The 21,678-nt window shown below is 40.2% G+C and overlaps 1 protein-coding gene across 2 annotated transcripts in view; it reads left to right on the forward strand.

Annotated features, from left to right (window-relative positions):
• INO80D (INO80 complex subunit D) overlaps window positions 1-21,678 on the forward strand; it is a 99,361-nt gene that overhangs the window by 21,897 nt on the left and 55,786 nt on the right. For both annotated transcript variants that reach the window (XM_011949886.1, XM_011949885.1), the window contains 4 exons: window positions 279-372; window positions 478-724; window positions 5,844-6,589; window positions 15,754-15,862. In XM_011949886.1, the coding sequence (XP_011805276.1) occupies window positions 507-724; window positions 5,844-6,589; window positions 15,754-15,862 (1,073 nt within the window). In that variant the 5' untranslated portion in view covers window positions 279-372; window positions 478-506. The remainder of the gene's footprint in view (window positions 1-278; window positions 373-477; window positions 725-5,843; window positions 6,590-15,753; window positions 15,863-21,678) is intronic.

Below are 21,678 nucleotides of genomic sequence, written 5' to 3' on the forward strand. Positions count from 1 at the left end.
CACCATGTTGGCCAGGCTGGTCTCGAACTCCTGACCTCAGGTGATCCACCCACCTTGGCCTCCCAAAGTGCTGGGATTACAGGCATGAGCCATGGCGCCCGGCCAACTTAATGTTTTATAATGTCTCTTATTTTCTTATTTAACCTCATTATTGAGATGTTGATTTACAGTGAAGAATCCATTGCATTAGTAAGGGTGATACCGTAGTATTTTGCTTCCTGGGTGAACTAGCTTTGCTGATTTCTGTTTGTTAACTAGGCCTTTTGATATTTTTGTAGACAATCTGCTTCATCTTGATTCTGCGGCATTCCAAACTGTGGTATCCTTGGGGGTTCTCTTAACATTGCTATGGTGCAGAAGATTTAAAATCAGGTATGGCTGTGGGGCCAGAAGTCCCTCAGTGAAATTCTCAACTTAAATCTGCCTTATACTCTCTGATTTATCATTTGGGTTTCTTTTTTTGTGGTGGCCTTTTAGCTGATGTTCACAAGGAATAGAGTCACGTGATGTATGAAGGGAAACATATACACTTCTCTGAGGTTGACAATAAGCCCTTGTGCTCATATAGCCCCAAACTGTGCAAGCAGAGGCGACTCAACGGCTACGCCTTCTGTATCAGACACGTTCTGGAGGACAAGACTGCCCCCTTCAAGCAATGTGAATATGTGGCCAAGTATAACAGCCAACGCTGCACCAACCCCATCCCCAAATCAGAGGATCGTAGGTAAGGGCTAATCATGAGACTCAATCCTTGATTTCATTAACAGGCTTGGAATTTTTTCTTTTCTTGTTTTTTCTTCTCTTTTCTTCTGTCCCTCATTTCTCCCTCCCTCCCTTCCTCCACCTATATAAATATTGAATTCTGGGGGTAATCTAAGTAAACTATGGAATACTTTTAAAGATGACATATGGCAGTTTTTAAAAATAGAGTAATACGTTTGGAGAATTACTTAAAATATGTTTGAGTGTCTTCTTTTTAATTGATTTCATGGACTTCTAGAATTTTTAAGATTTTTTTTCCCCTCAAAGTTGCTGCTTGAAGTCTTAAAACGGATTTGTTTGGTTTGTGGCCTTATAAAGTAATTCCTGATTCTGTACCTAGTTTTCTCATTTGCCTAAATGAGAGAAATTTTAAGAACTAATTAGGTGTTGTAATTAATGATAGTAATTTTGGAGTTTAAAATCTATGCCTAGAAGTTAGTAAAGGATATATACTTAAAAATTTTTTTTTAAACTACTTGGATCATTTAGATTTATTTCCTGTCAGACTTCTCACCAGTGTTTGGCATGTTTTATAACCTTACCTTTTTTGGTTAAAAAGTGTTCCAAATAGAGTATGTTTACCATAATTTGGAAACACTATTTTCACATTAAGGGTCCATTTTGCCACTAGAATGATGAGTTTATGCTTTTCTGACTGGAATTGTGTTTAAAGGAGTCTTATACTGGTTATTCATCTTTCATATTGTTAGGAAAATTTACACTATCTTTCATATATAATCTCTTCTCCATGCCTCTTTTTCTTCAGTTCTCCAGAAACTATATAGATCATTGCGGGACTTCATGGAGAGATACATGCTTGTTTCCCAAAAGTTTCAAGATACTTGTTATCTCTAGGTAGAAAATTTGAATCTTAAAACACACACACAACCTTCATCCATGTTTCTATACATTAGCAAATGTCACTTGCATAAATTGGTTGGACAGGAATCAGATATTTTATGTCATGAATACTTTTTATGCTTGCAGTATGAAATAAATAATTTGTGTTGGTGGAGATCTCACCAAAATGAGTACAAATAGTTTAATGGGGATTTAGGAATACTCTTTTAGAATTTCTAATGAGCGCTTAAGGCTTCAGATTACAATACCTGAAAGTTAGAAACAGCTGCTTAGTGGGGCAAGAAATAAAATTTTAATCTCAGGTGAGAAAGGGACCTGTGTATTACGCTAAATATATCTGTCTAGTTAGTTTTTAGCAGACTGAAAATGGTAATTTCTTACTGCTGCCTTTTTGTAACTTGAAGAATGGATGAGCTTGGATTAATTTTTTTTTATGTCAAGCCCCATTGTAAACACATTTCTAAAATTTTGTCTTAAAATCAGCTTATCATGGTTACAGTTGTCAGTGTTGGATTTATTTTCAGTTGAGCCAAAGCAGGAATTATCTTAATAGCAGCAAGCACTGGGTGTGATGGCTCACACCTGTAATCCCAGCACTTTTGGAGCTCAAGGCGGTGGATTGCTTGAGCTTAGGAGTTCAAGACCAGCCTGAGCAACATGACAAAACCCCATCTCTACAAAAAATACAAAAATTAGCCAGGTGTGGTGGTACATGCCTGGAATCCCAGCTACTTGGGAGGCTGAGATGGGAGGATTGATTTAGCCCAGGAGGTCGAGGCTGCAGTGAGCAGTAATTGTGCCCCTGTACTCCAGCTTGGGCAACTGAACAAGACCCCATATCCAAAAAAAAAAAAAAAAAAAAATTCTCTGACACATCTGTATTCACCTTTGTCTTTGAAATAGTTTGCTCTTTTGAGAACATGTTTCTATCTCAAGAGAAGCTGTGCTTAATAAATGCTAAGTTGTTTTTTTTTTTGATGGCGTCTCACTCTGTTGCCCAGGCTGGAGTGCAGTGGTGTGATCTCGGCTCACTGCAAACTCTGCCTCCTGCGTTCAAGCAATTCTCCTGCACCAGCGTCCCCAGTAGCTGGGATTACGGGTGTATACTACCACGCCTGGCTAATTTTTATATTTTTAGTAGAGATGGGGTTTTACCATGTTGGCCAGGATGGTCTTGAACTCCTGACCTCAAGTGATCTGCCCACTTCTGCCTGCCAAAGTGCTGGAATTACAGGCATGAGCCACTGCACCCAGCCGTAAGTACTAAGTTATAAATTTATCTTTCTTTTTTTTTTTTCTTTGAGATGGGGTCTCATTCTGCTGCCCAGAAAGTGCAGTGGCATGATTGTAGCTCACTACAGCCTTGAACTTCGGGCTTTGAATGATCCTCTTGCCTCAGTCTCCCAAGTAGCTAGGACTACAGGCACAAGCCACGTGGCCGGCTGTGTTTTGAAAAATTTTTGTGGAGATGGAGCCTTACTAGGTTGCCCAGGCTTATTTCGAGCTCCTGGCTTCAAGCAATCCCCCTGATTTGGCCACCATTCCAGGCCAAATTTATTCTTTATTAAAATTTTTTCCTGTTCTTGGAAAACTTTTTGGTTAGTGCAATTATCCCAGCTGCCTCTTTCTTTGCTGGCCATTGCTTTGTGAATCTGTTCTGTTTAAGATATGTATGGGACCTACCTCAAACTTGCTAGGGAAGCACATGTGTGCGTGCGCACGCACACACAGTGTAGATTCTCTTTGCTGGCTAGAAACCTTTTTCTCTTTTTCAGTGACGGCACATGACAAAGAAAGCTTTTTCTTAAGAGGCCTGTCTTAAGGAGTGCCTCTGATAGATTTATTTCTAAGACGAAGCAACACAATACACATATTCTGTGTGTGTGTGAGATTTTCTGACTATTTGGTGAATCTGTATTTTTAGCCATTACTAAAAAAAATTTTTATGATGAAGCCCAGTGAATTTGAGGATTGACATTTTTTACTTTAGTGGTCTTTTCCCAAACTGTGTTTGTGGAGCTATCACCTATATGCTACAATAAAAATAGGTTCTCTTTTGTTTTTGTTTTTTGAGGCTGAGTCTCACTCTGTCGCCCAGGCTGGAGTGCAGTGGCACAGTCTCAGCTCACTGCAGCCTCCACCTTATGGGTTCAAGGGATTTTCCTGCCTCAGCCTCACAAGTAGCTGGAATTACAGGTGCCCGCCACCACACCCCACTAAGTTTTGTATTTTTAGTAGAGATGGTGTTTCGCCACGTTGGCCAGGCTGGTCTCAAACTACTGACCTCAAGTGATCCACCTGCCTCGGCCTCCCAAAATGCTGGGATTATAGGCATGATGAGCCACCTTGCCCGGCTGGTTCTGTTTTCTTGGATTTTTTTTTTTTTTTTTAAACTGAGACAGGGTCTTGCTATGTTGTTCAGGCCAATCTTGAACTCCTGGCCTCAAGGGATCCTCCTGCCTCGGCTTCCCAAAGTGCTGGGATTACAGACATGAGCCACTGCGTTTGGCCCTGGGTTTCATTTTCAAATAATTTTGGGAAACACTGCCAGATGGGTACATTTTCCTCTTGGAACTTCATAATGTATGATATACAAAGTGCTTTGAGTAGTTGCACATGTAGTTGTAACAAAAAAACAAAATCCTTCTTTAATTTTGTTTAAGCCAGCATTTTCCAAATTTATTTAAGCATGGAGTAGTGTTTTTTTGTTTGCTTGTTTGTTTGTTTGTTGTTTTTTTGAGACGAGTCTCACTCTGTCTCCCAGGCTGGAATGCAGTGGTGCAGTCTCAGCTTACTGCAACCTCTGCCCCTGGGTTCAAGCGATTCTTGTGCCTCAGTCTCCCGAGTAGCTGGGATTACAGGCATCTACCATCATATCCGTCTAATTTTTGTATTTTTAGTAGAGATGGGGTTTTGCCGTGTTGGCCAAACTGGTCTCGAACTCCTGGCCTCAGGTGACCCATCTGCCTTGGCCTCCCAAAGTGCTGGGATTACAGGTGTGAGTCACCGCACCTGGCCCTTTTATAGGTTTTTAAAATAGCATGAAGAGTATGAAGACCACAATAAATATCTACCTTTTCAATACCCACACAGACGAAAATTCACAAGCATCAAGACCATCCAGGAAAACATGACATCAACAAATGAAATAAATAAGGCACCAAGGACCAATTCTGGAAAAACAGAGATATGTGATCTCTCAGACAGAGAATTCAAAATAGCAGTTTTTGAACTTAATTTTGCTCATTTTTTTTTTTTTAAGTTTCCACAGGAAAAGTCCATGTCAATATGGCATCACTGGTGAATTCTATCAAGCATTTTAAAAAATTATTTTTATTTTATTTTTCCATAAGTTACTGAGGTACAGGTGGTATTTGGTTACATGAATAAGTTCTTTAGTGGTGACTTGTGAGATTCTGGTGCGCCAGTCACCCAAGCAATATACTTGCTCGTTGTTGAAGACTAATGAGAGTCTTCATGAGCTTTGATTTTAGTTGGTCTTAGCTCTGACTCTTTCCAGCTGGAAAGAGTCTCAGGCAAGTTAATTTCTATAAAGCTTAGTTTCCTCGTGTGCATTAAGGGCATTATTTTAGTGCCTACAGCAGGTAGATACTACAGGAGATAATTCGTGTACTTACATCTGGCTACTGAAAAAGACATTTCACCTATAACCCCATGAGCCATCTTTTACTTTCTTGTTTCATTCTGTCTTTCTTTCTGTCTCTTTCTCTCTCTCTGTATATATGTATCTAAAGCACAGTAGACACTTGACATTCTTGAGGGTTTTATGTCATAAGAGCTTTGTGAATCTCCAAATACCTTAATGGCCTTAGAAAATATATATATATATTTCTCTGTAAGAGAATTTTAAGTGATCTTTTAGACTCTTGATGAGTTACTTTGTATGCTATGAATAGAGAATAACAAAGCCATGTGAGAAGCAGTAGCTAAGCAGTTATCCAGGGCCACTCAGTCACTGAATGACTTGCTTCTGTCTGGCCACCCCTGTGCATGTACAGTTCACATATTTACCTCATCAAAATTACACTGACTTTGAGGATTGCTTGAAAGTAGTAGAGGTTTGCATGTTAAGTCGCTGGCTGCCAAGAGTCACTATAGTGATGCAGTTTTTAACATATTAGGATTCATATGTAGTTTTATGTTCTACTTTAAAAAATAGGTATCATGAATATTTTCCCATGTATGTGTGTGTTTTAAAGGTACTGCAACAGCCACCTGCAGGTACTTGGCTTTATCCCGAAAAAAGAGAGGAAGAAAAAGAATGATCCTATAGATGAGGTGAAGGTCAGGCACCAGATGGATACCATGGCCTTTAGCCTGACAGTGCCCACGCTGGCCTTGAAGATGCCCAACGGACTGGATGGAATGTCCCTCTCTCCACCTGGGGCAAGGGTCCCTCTCCACTACCTGGAAACTGAGTTGGAAGACCCATTTGCTTTCAACGAGGAAGATGATGACCTAAAGAAAGGGGCAACTGTGAGAAAGAAGTTGCAGAGCAAGTTGGCCCAGAATCGGCAGCGCCAGAGAGAGACAGAGATTTTAAAAGTTCGACAAGAGCACTTTAGTCCCCCTCCTGCACCTTCACAGCAGCAGCCTCCGCAGCAGCACTCCCACCTGTCACCTTTATCCACTTCTTTAAAACCTCCAGCGCCACCGCAGGGTTCAGTCTGCAAGTCACCTCAACCTCAGAACACCAGCCTACCAATGCAGGGAGTGGCACCCACCACACACACTATAGCACAAGCAAGGCAGTTGTCTCACAAGAGGCCTCTGCCCCTCCTGCCATCCAGTAGGGCTCCCACCGTGGACCCACCCAGGACTGACCGGATCCTCATGAAAGCCACAGCCTTCTCTCCACACTTCTCATGTATAAGCCGACTGCAGAGACTGGTGAAACTGTGCACCCAGAAACATCAGTTGGACACTGATCTGTTTCCCCATTTAGGTGAGTTATCTATTTTATCGTATCATAGATACATAATATGACAGAATGTGTTCTGTTGTGTGGAGCTTCCCTTTCATAATCACCCCATATGTGATGGGGGTGGAATCACAATGGGGCAGAGCAGTGCAGTGGAAGATTCTGTATTTAGGTAGACCACCTTAAAATAAACACAGTCATCCCTCTACATGTGTGGTGGATTGGTTCCAGGATTTCCCTCAGGTACCAAAATTTGAGGATGCGCACGTTCCTGATATAAAACAGCATAGTATTTGCACATAACCTATGCACATCCTCCCATATTCTTTAAATCATCTCTAGATTATTTATAATACCTAATATAATGTAAATGCTATGAAAACAGTTGTTATACTGTATTGTTTAGGGAATAATGACAAGAAAAAAAGTCTGTATATATTCAGTACAAATGTAATCTTTTTTTTCAAATATTTCTGATCAGCGATTGGCTGAATCCACAGATGTGGATCCCATGGATACAGAGGGCCAACACTGGAGGGCATAATACTTGCTGAACAGGATACAGAAATAGGAGTTGGGAATTTAGAATTCCACACATAGCTTTTATTTGTAGTGATAGCAGCATTAAAAGACAGTTGTGTTTGGTTGTATGCTTTTATGAGTTTAGCACCTGTGCATCCAATGAAGTTCTTTGCGTGTCTTATTCTAGGAATGATCATAGCATTGTTGATATCTGCTGACAGTTTTAAAACATTTTTTCCTGTTTAAAAAATTTGCAAGGCAGTACCTGTTAATGATTTAAAAGTGAGAAAATACAGGGAAAACTTGTAATTTAATGTAGTCACATGTCTATTTTTCTTTTGTTGCTTCTGAATTTCCTGTCTTGCTTAAGAAAACTTCCTCGATTCCAAGTTTATACAGATATTCTATGTTTTCTATTAATAGTTTGATTGTTTTTTATCATTTAAACCTTTAATTCAGTTGAAATTTATTCTCAAATGCAATATGAGCTATGATTTTCACTTCAGGAAAAATTATTTGCATAATGTGACAGCAATAGAAATATGAGCAAAGATAGAACATGAAGAGATATGAATAGTCAGTAAACAAATGAATACCTCAATCCTCTCAGCAGGCAGGAAATACAAATTAAAGCGACAATGAATTACCAGATTGGCAAAAATGATATCCATTGTTGGTCAGGGTCAGGATATGGTATCTCATACATTGCTGGTGAGTAATTTAGCAATATCTACTAATTTAAAATGTATTTATAGGCTGGGCTTAGTGGCTCATGCCTGTAATCCCAGCACTTTGGGAGGCTGAGGTGGGCAGATCACCTGAGGTCAGGAATTTGAGACCAGCCTGGCCAACATGGTGAAACCCTGTCTCTACTACAAGTGCAAAAAAATAGCTGGGTGTGGTGGTGCGCACCTGAAGTCCCAGCTACCTGAGAGGCTGAGGTGGGAGAATTGCTTGAAGCGGGGAGGTGGAAGCTGCAGTGAGTCGAGATTGCGCCACTGCACTCTAGTCTGGGTGACAGAGACCCCGTCTCAAACAAACAAACAAACAAACAAACAAAATATATTTGTAGCCAGCAGACTCACTTTTGGGACACTATCCTGTGGATTAAAAAAATCAAACTGTAAGGATGTATGTGCAAGGACGTTCACTGAAACATTGTTCGCAGCATTAAAAACCTGCAAAGCAACAATTACTGATAGGAAACCTTGACTAAATTATGGTTCGTATGTGTTTTATGAAATATTATGTAACAGGCTGGGTGCAATGGCTCATACCTGTAATCCTAGCACTTTGGGAGGCCGAGGTGGGAGGATCACTTGAGCTCAGGAGTTCAAGATCAATCTGGGCAACACAGTAAGACCTCATCTCGTTATATAAAAAAAAGAAAAAGAAAAGAAAAGAAAGAAATATACAGCTATTAAAAAGAATGAATGAGGCCGGGCGTGGTGGCTTACGCCTGTAATCCCAGCACTTTAAGAGGCCGAGGTCGGTGAATCACCTGAGGTCAGGAGTTCGAGACCAGCCTGGCCAATATGGCAACACCCTATCTCTACTAAAAATACAAAAATTAGCCTGGCATGGTGGTGCGTGCCTGTAATCCCAGCTACTTGGGAGGCTGAGGCAGGAAAATTGCTTGAACCCAGGAAGTGCAGGTTGCGGTGAGCCGAGATTGTGCCATTGCACTCCAGCCTGGGCAACAAGAGCGAAACTCCATCTCAAAAAAAAAAGGAAAATGATATCTGTATCTTTTGACCGGGATGTGTCCATGGTATATTAAAAAGTAGAAAAAAAAATCAAGAGGTAATTATTATCCCATTTTGGTAAACATAAACAAAGTAAATAAACAGGGGATATCAGTATATTTATTGATTAAGTATATGACTGTTTGCCTGATTGGTGTGAGCAAAGGTAAAAGTATAAAAGGATATATACTTCCAGGCTGTTAACATCAGCTACCCTTTGGGAGGATGGAATTGGACAGGGTGTATTTTATAGGAGATGGGAGTGGTGACTTTTCTTACAGCTTTTTATTGTTTAACCTGTTGTTTAACCATCTGTGACTTTTCGTGATTAAAATACAAAAGTTAAAAAATTTATAAACAAAAATAATAAAACACTCCAAGCCATATTAATACCCATTTGTTAGTGCCTTGATATATTCTTTCCAATATATAAAATTGGGTTCTTACTATACATGCTGTTTTGTAACCTGTTTTAAAATTTTTCATACTAATGTATTTTCAAGTTGGTGATTTTTAATATACGGTGTAATTTTTCATGACTGAATTCTGTCTTCCATTTAAGTTGTATCCAGTTTATGTCCTTATAAACTGTTGTAGATGTATATAGCCTTAAAGTAAAACAATTATTGCCACATCTTTAATTTTTTTCTTCAAATAGATTGTTAATTCAGCCTAAAAGTGGAATTGCGGATTCAAAGCTTTAGCTTTTAAAAAAAAAACAAAAAAAGTGTTGATATATGTTGCTAAATTTTTCTTCAGAATTATTTTGTCAGCTTATCTTCTTTAAGCAGTGTGTGAAAATACAGTTTCTCTAAATCTTTTATCAGCCCTGGGTAGTATTATTATGTTATTATTGCCTTTGCAAATTAGATAGAAAATCTGCTTAAATTTACATATCTTAGTGTTTCTCAAATATTTGTTTTTAGGATCCTTTTCACTTAAAAATTAATAAGGACACCATAAAGCTCTTGTATATGGGTTGTATCTATTTATACTGTATTTAGAAGCTAAAACTGAGAAATTTAAAATACAATTTTTTTTTGAGACAGGGTCTTGCTGTGTTGTCCAGGCTGGAGTGCAGTGGCACGATCATGGCTTACTACTGCCTTGACCTACTGGGCTCAAGCGATCTCCCGACCTCAGCTTCCCAAGTCACTGGGACCACAGGCACACACCACCACAACTGGCTAACTTTTTTTTCAAATTTTTGATAGAGATGGGGTCTCACTGTGTTGTGTTGCCCAGGCTGATCCTCCTGTCTTGGCCTCCCAAAGTGCTGGTGGGATTACAGGCATAAGTCACCGTGCCTGGCCTGTCAGATTCTCTTTCAAATAAAGATGATGATGTAGGCTGGGTGTGGTGGCTCACGCCTGTAATCCCAATACTTTGGGAGGCTGAGGTGGGCAGATCATTAGATCAGGAGTTCAAGTCCAGCCTGGCCAACATGGTGAAACACTGTTTCTACTAAAAATACAAAAACTTAGCTGGGCATGGTGGAGCATGCCTGTAATCCCAACGACTCGGGAGGCTGAGGCAGGAGAATTGCTTGAACTGGGACCTGGAAAGCAGAGGTTGCAGTGAGCCAAGATCGCGCCTCTGTACTCCAGCCTGGGCTACAGAGTGAGACTCCATCTCAAAAAAGAAAAAGTGATAATGAATGAGAAAAAGCAGTTTGGTCAGGTTGCAATGAAAACAGTTGTGCAAGTCCTCTTCCTCAGGACAGCTGTCATACTTTCTTCCTCTGCAGCAGATTCACATTTACACACACAGAGTAGTATCAAGACATGTGCTCGGGGGTCGATTTAATAAAAATAAATAATCTTTAATGAACAAGAATATTCTCAAATAAAACTCCTTTACAACTGCGAAGCATGGGATGAGGAATACTGTGACTCCTAGTAAGTCTGATGCCACTGCCTTGATTCATGGTAATTAAGGAGCCTGTAGTTTTACCCATCATTGCTTTTATACCATCAGTGTAAGTGTCAACACAGTGAAAAAGGCAAATAATGTCTTAATATTATTTTGTTGAAAATAGTTTTGAGGCCAGGTGAGGTGGCTCATGCCAATAATCTTAGCACTTTGGGGAGGCCAAGACAGGAGGATCACTTGAGCCCAGGAGTTCGGGACCAGCCTGGGAAACATAGTGAGATTCTTTCTCCTTTTTAAAATTTAAATTAAAAAAACACTTTTTAGAAAGAAAATAGTGTTGACCTATATACTCCAAGAATATTTCAAGGACTTCTGGTGATCTGTGGACCATACTTTCAGAACTGCTATTTTGGATTAATAATATAGTTGAGTATTTGTTCATAATGATTTTTGGACATTTTGTTTATTTTGACTTTCACTTCTTCCATCCATATATTTATTTTCTATTGATTGGTAAGAGCTTTTTATATGTGTATTATATCTGTTGGAAAGTCTCTCCGTCCTCTCCTTTGTGTTTTGCTCCCAGGTATCTGTTATAGCCAGGCACAGTTGCAAACTTGTAATCTCTGCTACTTGGGAGGCTGAGGCGGAAGGAGCCCTTAAGTCTAAGAGCTTATGGCTGGCAGTGAGCTATAATCATGCCACTGTGACAGAGCTGAGACCCCTGTCTCTTAAAAAGAAAAGAAAAGAAAAGAAGTATCCATTGTAGGGATTTAAAAGTTAAAATTTTAATGTATTCTCTTCTTTAAGATTTCTTTCTTTTGAGGCTGGGTTTTGATTTGCTTGCTTCCTTGTTTGGATTCTCTTCATCCCAAAAATATGTAAACCGATTCACCCATATTTTCTTTTAGTCCTTTTATTATTTCATTATTTGCATTTTAGTTATCTAGCTGGAACATTTAGACATTAGTTTTGAGGCAGAGATCTAACAGTTTTTTTAAAAGTTTGCCTCTAATTCCAACACTTACCGGCATCATCTACTAAATTTTTATTTATAATTTCATTTATTTTTGGATGCTGATAATTTTTTAGCTTTTGAAATGATGAAATTTTATGTCATCTTAGGGGCTGATTTTTTAATTTTTTTTTGATGCGGAGTCCTGCTCTGTCACCCAGTCTGTAGTGCAATGGTGAAGTTTTGGCTCACTGCAACCTCTGCCTCCCGGATTCAAGTGATTCTCCTGCCTCAGCCTTCTCAGTAGCTGGGACTACAGGCGCATGCCACCACATCCAGCTAATCTTTTGCATTTTTAGTAGAGACAGAGTTTCACTATATTGGTCAGGCTGGTCTTGAACCCCTGATCTTGTGATCTGCCTGCCTCTGCTTCCCAAAGTGCTGGGATTACAGGCATGTGCCACTGTGCCCAGCAATTTTTAAATCATTTTTCAACAGAATGAAAACATACAGAAAAAGTTTTCAGCCTTTTACATTTTTTTTTTCTTTTTTTGAGATGGAGTCTTGCTGGGTTGCCCAAGCTGGAGTGCTGTGGCATGATCTCAGCTCATTGCAGCCTCTGGCTCCCAGGTTCAAGTGATTCTCTTGCCTCAGTCTCCTGAGTAGCTAGGATTACAGGTGCACGCCACCACGCCCGGCTAATTTTTTGTATTTTTAATAGAGACGGGGTTTCACTATGTTGGCCAGGCTGGTCTTGAACTCCTGACCTCAGGTGATCCACCCACCTTGGCCTCCCAAAGTGCTGGGATTACACGCGTGAGCCCCTATGCCCGGACGCCCTTTTAAATTTTTAAAAATGCAAACATATTGGAGGGCCTAAGATTTCAAATCAAAGGTTATTTTGGGGAAACCAGAAATAGTAATATATATACTCTATAACCTTATGACAAAGTATAGTCTGTATTCATGTTAGCAAAGAGTACTTAAATAAAAACTCAGTCTTATTATTAGCTTTTATAGTCCTGTCTGCGCTAGTTATATCAGTTAGTTACATTAAAACTAGTGATAATGAAGCCAAGATCAAAGGTTTGCTTTATTGGACAGTTAGTTTCACAGCAGGAAAAACACTTCCATCTTAGTTTTTATGACTTAGATCTTGACTTCTTCAGAGAAAGTATAGGTGTCTTAGTAGAAATTATTCTGTTGAAACAAATAAAAGATAACTCATGTTCTGTTTTTTATTGGTGCCTTAAATGTCACTTTGAAGAACTTTACCTTTCTTTTTTTTTTTTTTTTTTGTTGTTGTTGTTGTTGAGACGGAGTCTCGCTCTGTCTCCCAGGCTGGAGTGCAGTGGCCGAATCTCAGCTCACTGCAAGCTCCGACTCCCGGGTTTACGCCATTTTCCTGCCTCAGCCTCCCGAGTAGCTGGGACTACAGGCACCTGCCACCTCGCCCGGCTAGTTTTTTGCATTTTTTTTTTAGTAGAGACGGGGTTTCACTGTGTTAGCCAGGATGGTCTCGATCTCCTGACCTCGTGATCCCCCCGTCTCGGCCTCCCAAAGTGCTGGGATTACAGGCTTGAGCCACCGCGCCCGGCCAGAACTTGACCTTTCAACACACTGAAGTTGATGCTGTTGTGATCATTTAATTGCTTTTTTTTACCTTTTCCCCCTACAAATTATTAATTATTTCAGTTGAGAGAAAGTAACTCATTTTTAAAGGTGACCTGACATTTTAGATAGTCATCTTAGAATTAGATTTGAAGTTTCTTTATGCCAATTGCAATGTGTTATTTAATCTTAAGCATTTATAATTTGCATTTTAATTAACCTTTTCTTAATTTCCCTATTTGCCACATGTAAACTCATTTAAACTATGGAGGCAATCCGTGAAGTCCTTTTTAATGTAACTGTCTAATAAGGATACTCTTAATTTTTGAGGTTCTTAAGAAGGAAGACATAAATAAAATACTAGTTATCAAGGTGTCCAGTAAGTTTCATAGAGGTATGAATATGTTAAACTTACATAGTGCCACATGTTACACTTTAGGCTGTGCAACATCAGTCTTTATCAAGACCTCTTCAAGCTATAAAACTTCTTTTTTTTTTTTTTAAACTTTTAGAGACAGGGCCTTGCTCTGTCACCAGGCTGAAATGCAGTGGCATGATCATGGCTCACTGCAACCTCAACCTCCTGGGCTCAAGGGTCAATTGATCCTCCTGCCTCAGTCTCCTGAATAATTGGGACTGCAGGCATGCACCACTCAGCCTGGCTAATTTTTAAGTTTTTTGTAGAGTCGGGGCCTTGCTGTGTTACCCAGGCTGGTCTCTAACTCCTTGCCTGAAGTGATCATCCTGGCTCAGCATCCCAAACTGCTGGGATTACAATCACGAGCCAGTACACCTGGCCAAGGCACAAGACTTTTAAAAGGGTAAAACTTTTATGTTAGGAGCTAAAAATTATTCAGTCATTAAAAATTATAGCATTTGGCTGGGCACAGTGGCTCATGCATGTAATTGTGGGATGTTGGGAGGCTAAGGCAGGTAGATCACTTGAGCTCAGGAGTTCGAGAGCGGCCTAGTCAACGTGGCAAAACCCCGTCTCTACAAAAAGTACAAAGATTAGTTGGCCATGGTAGTGCTGCCTGTAGTGCCAGCTACTCTGGAGGCTGAGGTGGGAGGATCACTTGAGCCCGGGTGGTCAAGGCCGAGATTGCACCACTGTGCTCCAGCCTGGGCAACAGAGTGAGACCCTTTAACAAAATATTAATATACACTATGTTTATCCACTTTTCCTTCTAACCTTGTTTTATGTGATGGAGCACAAAGTCTGACATTTTTTGTTTAAAATAATTGAAAGAAATCCTAAACCTCATTAGTAATAGAACATTACCATCTCACCCTTCCATCTTCCCATGGAAGGTAAGAACCAGGGAATGGTTTGGGAGAGGAGGATGGAGTGTTTCTGCCTTTGACACTTTATCGTAGGGCCCTTCTTGGTTGAAATGTAGAGTGACTCTATCTGTACTTTTTGGTGTTTTTCTTGTTGTTGTTGTTTCATAAAACCTTTCAGAAGCAGGTGTTGACCTTTTTCTTGCCTGAACGTATAGTGAGCTGCTTTTCTCACCCTCTTGTTTGTATTTTATGTTTTTCTGATATATTAGTGTATGAAGTTTTGATACTTAAAGAAATTCTGGCCAGACACGGTGGCTCATGCCTGTAATCCCAGCACTTTGGGAGGCCAAGGCGGGTAGATCACTTAAAGTCAGGAGTTTGAGACCAGCCTGTCCAACATGGCGAAACCCCATCTCTAATGAAAATACAAAAATTAGCCAGGTGTGGTGGTGCTCATCTGTAATACCAGCTACTTGGGAGGCTGAGGCAACAGAATCGCTTGAACCTGGGAGGCCGAGGTTGCAGTGAGCCGAGATCATGCCACTGTTCCCCAGCCTAGGTGACAGAGCAAGACCCCGTCTCAAAAAAAAAAAGAAATTCTACCTTTTTGTGACCTGAACTCTCTCTTTGCTTGTGTTGCTTCTACCCTATTAGTGAAGTGTCTGACAAAAGAAGTTCATCTGTAGAATACAGCTTAGCCTTTTTGTTGTAATGTCATTTAAAAAACCCGATTGTGTGGCTGGGCACGGTGGCTCACGCCTGTAATCCCAGCACTTTGGGAGGCCGGGATGAGTAGATCACGAGGTCAGGAGTTCGAGACCAGCCTGGCCAATATGGTGAAACTGTGTCTCTACTAAAAATACAAAAATTAGCTGGGCGTGGTGGTGCACACCTGTAGTCCTGGCTACTCGGGAGACTGAGGCAGGAGAATCGCTGAACCCGGGAGGCAGAGGTTGCAGTGAGCCAAGATCGTGCCACTGTACTCCAACCTGGGCAACAGAGTGAGACTCCATCAAAAACAAAAATAAATTGATTATCTTTGTATGAATAGAAATGAAATTCATCAGGAGGCATTTATTCACACCATGATAGTACTTGCGATAGGTGTGTTGGGTTATGTTATTTTGTGTAGCTTTTTAATTCAAATTTTGAATAAAAGTAAATTTTTTCTAATTTGCAACATCTCCTGTCTACCCCAGGTTTGGACTGGTCTGAAGAGAGCGGAGAGGAACCAGAGGACTCAGAGCAGGCCTCGCCCTACCAGGTTGCATGGTCCATCCGGGAAACCCTCAGATATCAAAGACATGCGTAAGTCTTCTGTTCTGTTTTTATTCTTTTTTTTTGAGATGGAGTCTCGCTCTGTCACCCAGGCTGGAGTGCAGTGGCGTGATCTTGGCTTACTGCCACCTCTGCCTCCTGGGTTCAAGCAATTCTCCTTCATCAGCCTCCCGAGTAGCTGGGAGTATAGGCGCCCGCTACCACCCCTGACTATTTTTTTTGTATTTTTGGTAGAGACGGGGTTTCACCATGTTGGCCAGGCTGGTTTCAAACTCCTGACTTCAAGTGATCTCTCTGCCTATTCCTCCCAAAGTGCTAGGATTACAGGCATGAGCTACCACGCCCGGCCCTATTTTCCTTCTTGAATGACCGCTGTAGCAGATTGATATTTCTTGCTATATATGCTGATACTTTTATTAGATCTAGTTTTATTGTAAAATAAAGGTTAAAAAAAGTTGGAAGTAAAATAGATTTCACTCCAAGAAATTGGAGGTAAAATAGATTCCACTTGGGAGGAAATGTACTATATTGTTTGAGCAAAGCTACTCTTAAATTTTCTTGGTAAATTTGTTTCTGTACCTTTCCCACTCATCATTAAATGAATTAATTATAATAGAACCTATAATTGAAAAGAACCTTAGAGATTAATTGATCCAATTTCCTCATTTTACAGAAGAGGAAAGCAAGGCCCACATAGGTTGAGGAACTTGCAAGTGGTCTCTTGGAGGGCTACGTGGAGTCCCACTGTCTTGCCTCTCTGTATCTTCCTTGGCTATATCTCCACAGTGGTAGAAATAGTGCTTTTTTACTTCACTTCTGTCTTCTGCAACATTGATCCATTCTTTATTTCTACTGTGCTACAATTTTTTTTTTTTTAAGGATAAATCTCCTGAGGGGTTTTCTTTGTACCTTCCTTATTGGAAAGCTGTTTGGGTATACTGACAGCTCTCTTCGGTTTTTTTCCCCATGTTATGTCTTCGGAAAAGAAGCATTTGTCTAAGATCTGTAGAAGTTGAATGCACATCCCCTTCAATGATAGTAAGAAAACCAATTTTTTTAGGAGACTGCTTTTAGCATTCTACAGATTCACTTGGTGCAGTTTGACAATACCAAGATAGATCCTTGTCTGTGGGGCCAAAATATGACTCACTCAGCTAACTATTTATTTAAAATGTTGTGGTTTGAATATTCAGCAATGTAAAGGGAGACCAGCTATCTGTGATGGTTTTTGAATTTATAGGATTAAAAATGTGATTTGTTAGTACACCTAGAGGTGATTAGGTTTAGGGAACTGATTGACTAGAGACTAATCTGTACACTAAAATGCCAGCTTAGCTGAGAGATAAAATCATCAAGTAGTACAAATGGTCACTGAACAAAACTGCACAGGAAGCAAATTATCAGAAGCGTATTTGGATATGGAATTAGAGCAAGTAGGGTTAGTTGGATTTTAGTAATGGTCAGTGTCTCAAATTATAATAGCATGATGCATCTATTCCACTCTTGGGATTTATCTCCCACCTAGTTGTTCCTGCCTCATTTATCCCCTAGATAGTATTGGAGAATGTTACACCTTTTTTTTCTTATGCTGAGGTTCCATTTTATGTGTCATTCAAGACTGTTTCCTTACCATTAGCAGGTTCTTTCAGATACAGCACAATAGAGTCAATTGAGCTTAAGCTTTTCAGTTATAGATACCATCAGTCATACTTCCTAATGGTAATTCGTATCAACTTAATTTGACTTGTGATATTTTGGATTAATTTTACAAATCCAGCAAAAACCTGTTACATGGGAAATTATTAATAAATGGTAGTTATCATTCTTAATTTAATTCTTAAGGTAACCTTGACATCAGTATAGGGAGTATATGCTACTGATTGGGAACAATGTATATTCTATTCTGCCTTCTATTCTTGCAGAGTTATGAAATACTTCTTTTGTTGTTTTAGGTTTGTGGCCATCCTCATTTTTCTTTATCTGTGTAGCATGTTACTTTCTTGGCCACTTTCATAACTTGCTTCCTCTTTGATTACTGTGATACTCTGCTCTCCTGGTTCTTTTCCTTTACTCTGTTTTCCTCCCCCCCCTTTTTTTTTAACAGATACTTATCCTTACTTCGTGCCCAGCTGTTGTTTTCATCTTTTCCCCTTCATTCTTTTCCTTCACTCAGTCATTCATTTTTCATTCATTTGTTCATTTACTTATTCAGCACATTCTTATTGGGCTCTTATTACGCTCCAGTCATGGAGCACTCTATATTTTTAATGTTGGGCAAACATGTTGGTTTACCCACGCGTCTATTCCTGTAACTCCACATTTGTATCCGCCACTCTGCTCTCTAAGAGGAATCTCAGTCCTGTATTTTAATTAATTAATTCATTCATTCATCTATTTTTTGAGATGGGAGTCTTGCTCTGTTGCCCAGGGTAGAGTGCAGTGGCATGATCACAGCTCACTGCAGTCTTGAACTCCCAGGCTCAAATGATCTTCCCCCCACAGCCTCCCAAGTAGCTGAAACTACAGGTGTGCACCACCACGTTTGGCTAATTTTTAAATTTTTCGTAGAGATGGGGTCCTGTTATGTTACCCAAGTTGGTCTTGAACTTCTGGTCTCAAGGGATCCTCCTGCCTTAGCCTCCCAAAGTGCCGGAATTATAGGCATGAGCCAACATGCCTGACCTGTCCTGTATTTTAAACTTTCGTCTTTATTCCAATTTCTTGTTGCAGCTACCTGTCATTTGTTTTACCTTGCTGTGTTTAAGTGTAGTAAAAAATGGAGAGCTGTAGAAAATTGGCCCTACTTGGCTGAGCACAGTGGCTCATGCCTGTAATCCCAGCACTTTGGGGAGGCCGAGGTGGGCGGATCATGAGGTCAGGAGTTCGAGACCAGCCTGACCAACATGGTGGAACCCCAACTCTACTAAAAATACAAAAATTAGTCGGGTATGGTGGTGCATGCCTTAATCCCAGCTACTCAGGAGGCTGAGGCAGGAGAATTGCTTGAACCCGGGAGGCGGAGGTTGCAGTGAGCCGAGATTGCGCCACTGCACTCCAGCCTGGGTGACAGAGCTAGACTCCATCTCAAAAAAAAAAAAAAGGAAAATTGGCCCTACCTAGGCTGTTCATTATATCTTCAAGAGGGTGTTGCCATTCCAAATGCCTCAATTAGTTCATTGAGTTTTTGAAAGAAAAACTGACAGTGGTCTGGCCACCAAGTTTGTGCCTAAAGAACCTTTTTGTGAGTTTTTTGCTAATGCAGGATTGTACCATAAGGAATTTTTTTTTTTTTTTTTTTTTGAGGCGGAGTCTCGCTCTGTCGACCGGACTCGAGTGCAGTGGCCTGATCTCAGCTCACTGCAAGCTCCGCCTCCCGGGTTTACGCCATTCTCCCGCCTCAGCCTCCCGAGTAGCTGGGACTACAGGCGCCCGCCACCTCGCCTGGCTAGTTTTTGTATTTTTAGTAGAGACGGGGTTTCACCGTGTTAGCCAGGATGGTCTCGATCTCCTGACCTCGTGATCCACCCATCTCGGCCTCCCAAAGTGCTGGGATTACAGGCTTGAGCCACCGCGCCCGGCCAGGAATTTTTTTGTTTGTTTGTCTTGAGTCAGGGTCTTACCCTATCACCCAGGCTGGTGTGTAGTGGTGAGATCATAGTTCATTGCAGCCTTGACTCTCTGGACTCAAGTGATCCTCCTGCCTCAGCCTCCTGAGTAGCTGGGAAGACAGGTGCAGGCTACCATTTTAAAATTTTTGTAGAGATAGGGTCTTACTATGTTTCCAAGGCTGGTCTCAAACTCCTTGCCTCAAGAAGTCCTCCTGCATTGACCTTCCAAAGTATTGGGATTACAGGCATGAGCTGCTGTATCCAGCCCTAAAGGATTTTTTTTTTTTGAGATGGAGTCTCGCTTTGTCGTCCATGTTGGAGTGCAATGGCACGATCTCGGCTCATGGCAACTTCCACCCCCCAAGTTCAAGTTATTCTCCTGCCTCAGCCTCCCGAGTAGCTGGGATTATAGGCACCCACCACCATGCCTGGCTAATTTTTGTGTTTTTAGTAGAGACGGGGTTTCGCCTTATTGGCCAGGCTGGTCTCAAACTCCTGACCTCAGGTGATCCACCTGCTTCGGCCTCCCAAAGTGCTGGGATTACAGGCGTGAGCCACCTTTTAATCTTGCTTTTCCTTTCTTTGATTCTCTTTATTGTTGTTTTTAATTTCATTGCTTTGTATTCTAATTCCTATTATTTCCTTCTGCTTGTTTTGAGTTTAATTTGCTTGTCTTTTTGTAGTTTTTAAGGTGACAGCTTAAAACAGTTGACTGAGATCTTGATTGTTTTCTAATGTTGACTCTTCATGTTATACACTTCCCTGTAAACACTGGTTGGAGCTGTGTCCCACAAATTTTAATAAGACATTTTTGTTTTTATTCAGTTAAAAATACTTTTTTTTTGAGACAAGGTTTCACTCTGTCACCCAGGCTGGAGTGCAGTGGCATGATTACGGCTAACTGCAGCCTTGACCTCCTGGCTTAAGAGATCCTCCCACGCCAGCCTCTTGAGTGACTGAGACACCTGGCTAATTTTAATTTTTTTATTTTCTTATGAAGATGGGGTCCCAAACTCCTGGGCTCAAGTGATCCTCCCGCCTTGGCCTCCCAAAGTGCCAGGATTACAGTGCCCAGCCCCCAAATACTTTGTAAATATCCCTTTTGATTTGTTGTTTGATCCATGGGCTATTTAGAAATGATATTTAGTTTTTGAGTATTTTGGGGTTTCCCAGATACTGATTTCTGGTTTAATTCTGTGATCAGAAACCACATTTGAATATAGTATTCTATAAATGTAAATTAGGTGAAGTTGGTTAATAGTGTTCATGTCTTCTACATCCGTGGTGATGTTTGTCAAGTCATTATATCAATTACCGAGAAAAGGATCTTGAAATCTCTTTTTGTGAATTTGATTATTTCTCCTTTTGGGTCTGTCATTCTTTATTTCCCATATTTTGTATTTCTGTTATTAGATGCATAATTATTTAAGATTGTTTTGATGAAGTAGCCTCTTTATTATTATAAAATGGTCCTCTATATCCCAGTAACAGTGTTTTCTCTAAGATCTTTCCTTATGTAGCATTAACATAGCCACTCTATCTTTCTTTTGATTAGTGAAAGCCTGGTATCTTTTTCAGTCCTTTTGCTTTTAACCTGTTTGCATCTTTATATTTCAAGTGAGTTTCTTGTTGACAATGTATTACTGGCTCTTGCTTTTCTGTCTTCTCTGTTAATCTCTGCTTTTTATTTGGAATATTTAGACAACTTAAATTTAATATGATTATTGCTATTAATGGGTTTAAATTTACTGTCTTTTGTATTTGTCTTGTCTATTCTTTGTTTTTTTCTCCCTGTTTTTTTAATTATTTTTTATGATTGTATTTTATCTCTTTCATAGCTTATTACCTGTACTCATGTGCTTTGTTTTTGTAGTGGCTGTTGTAGGGTTTTTTTATACATCTTTAACTACCACAGTCTACCTTCAAGTGTTAAACCACTTCACGTGTAAGAACCTGTAACAGTTTCCTTTCATTCCTGCCCACTTAATTTATCTACTCTCACAGTGTCTGCTTTTTATTTGGAATGTTTGGACCATTTGAATTTAATGTTATTGTTTATATTACTGCATTTATTTAATTATTGTTAATTAATTGTTTATATTACTGCATATTTATTTAATTTTTTTTTTTTTTGAGACGGAGTCTTGCTCTGTCGCCCGGGCTGGAGTGCAGTGGCCAGATCTCAGCTCACTGCAAGCTCCGCCTCCCGGGTTCACGCCATTCTCCTGCCTCAGCCTC

The sequence above is a fragment of the Colobus angolensis genome, unplaced genomic scaffold (assembly GCF_000951035.1).
Source record: "Colobus angolensis palliatus isolate OR3802 unplaced genomic scaffold, Cang.pa_1.0 Scaffold30, whole genome shotgun sequence".
Lineage (NCBI taxonomy): Eukaryota > Metazoa > Chordata > Mammalia > Primates > Cercopithecidae > Colobus > Colobus angolensis.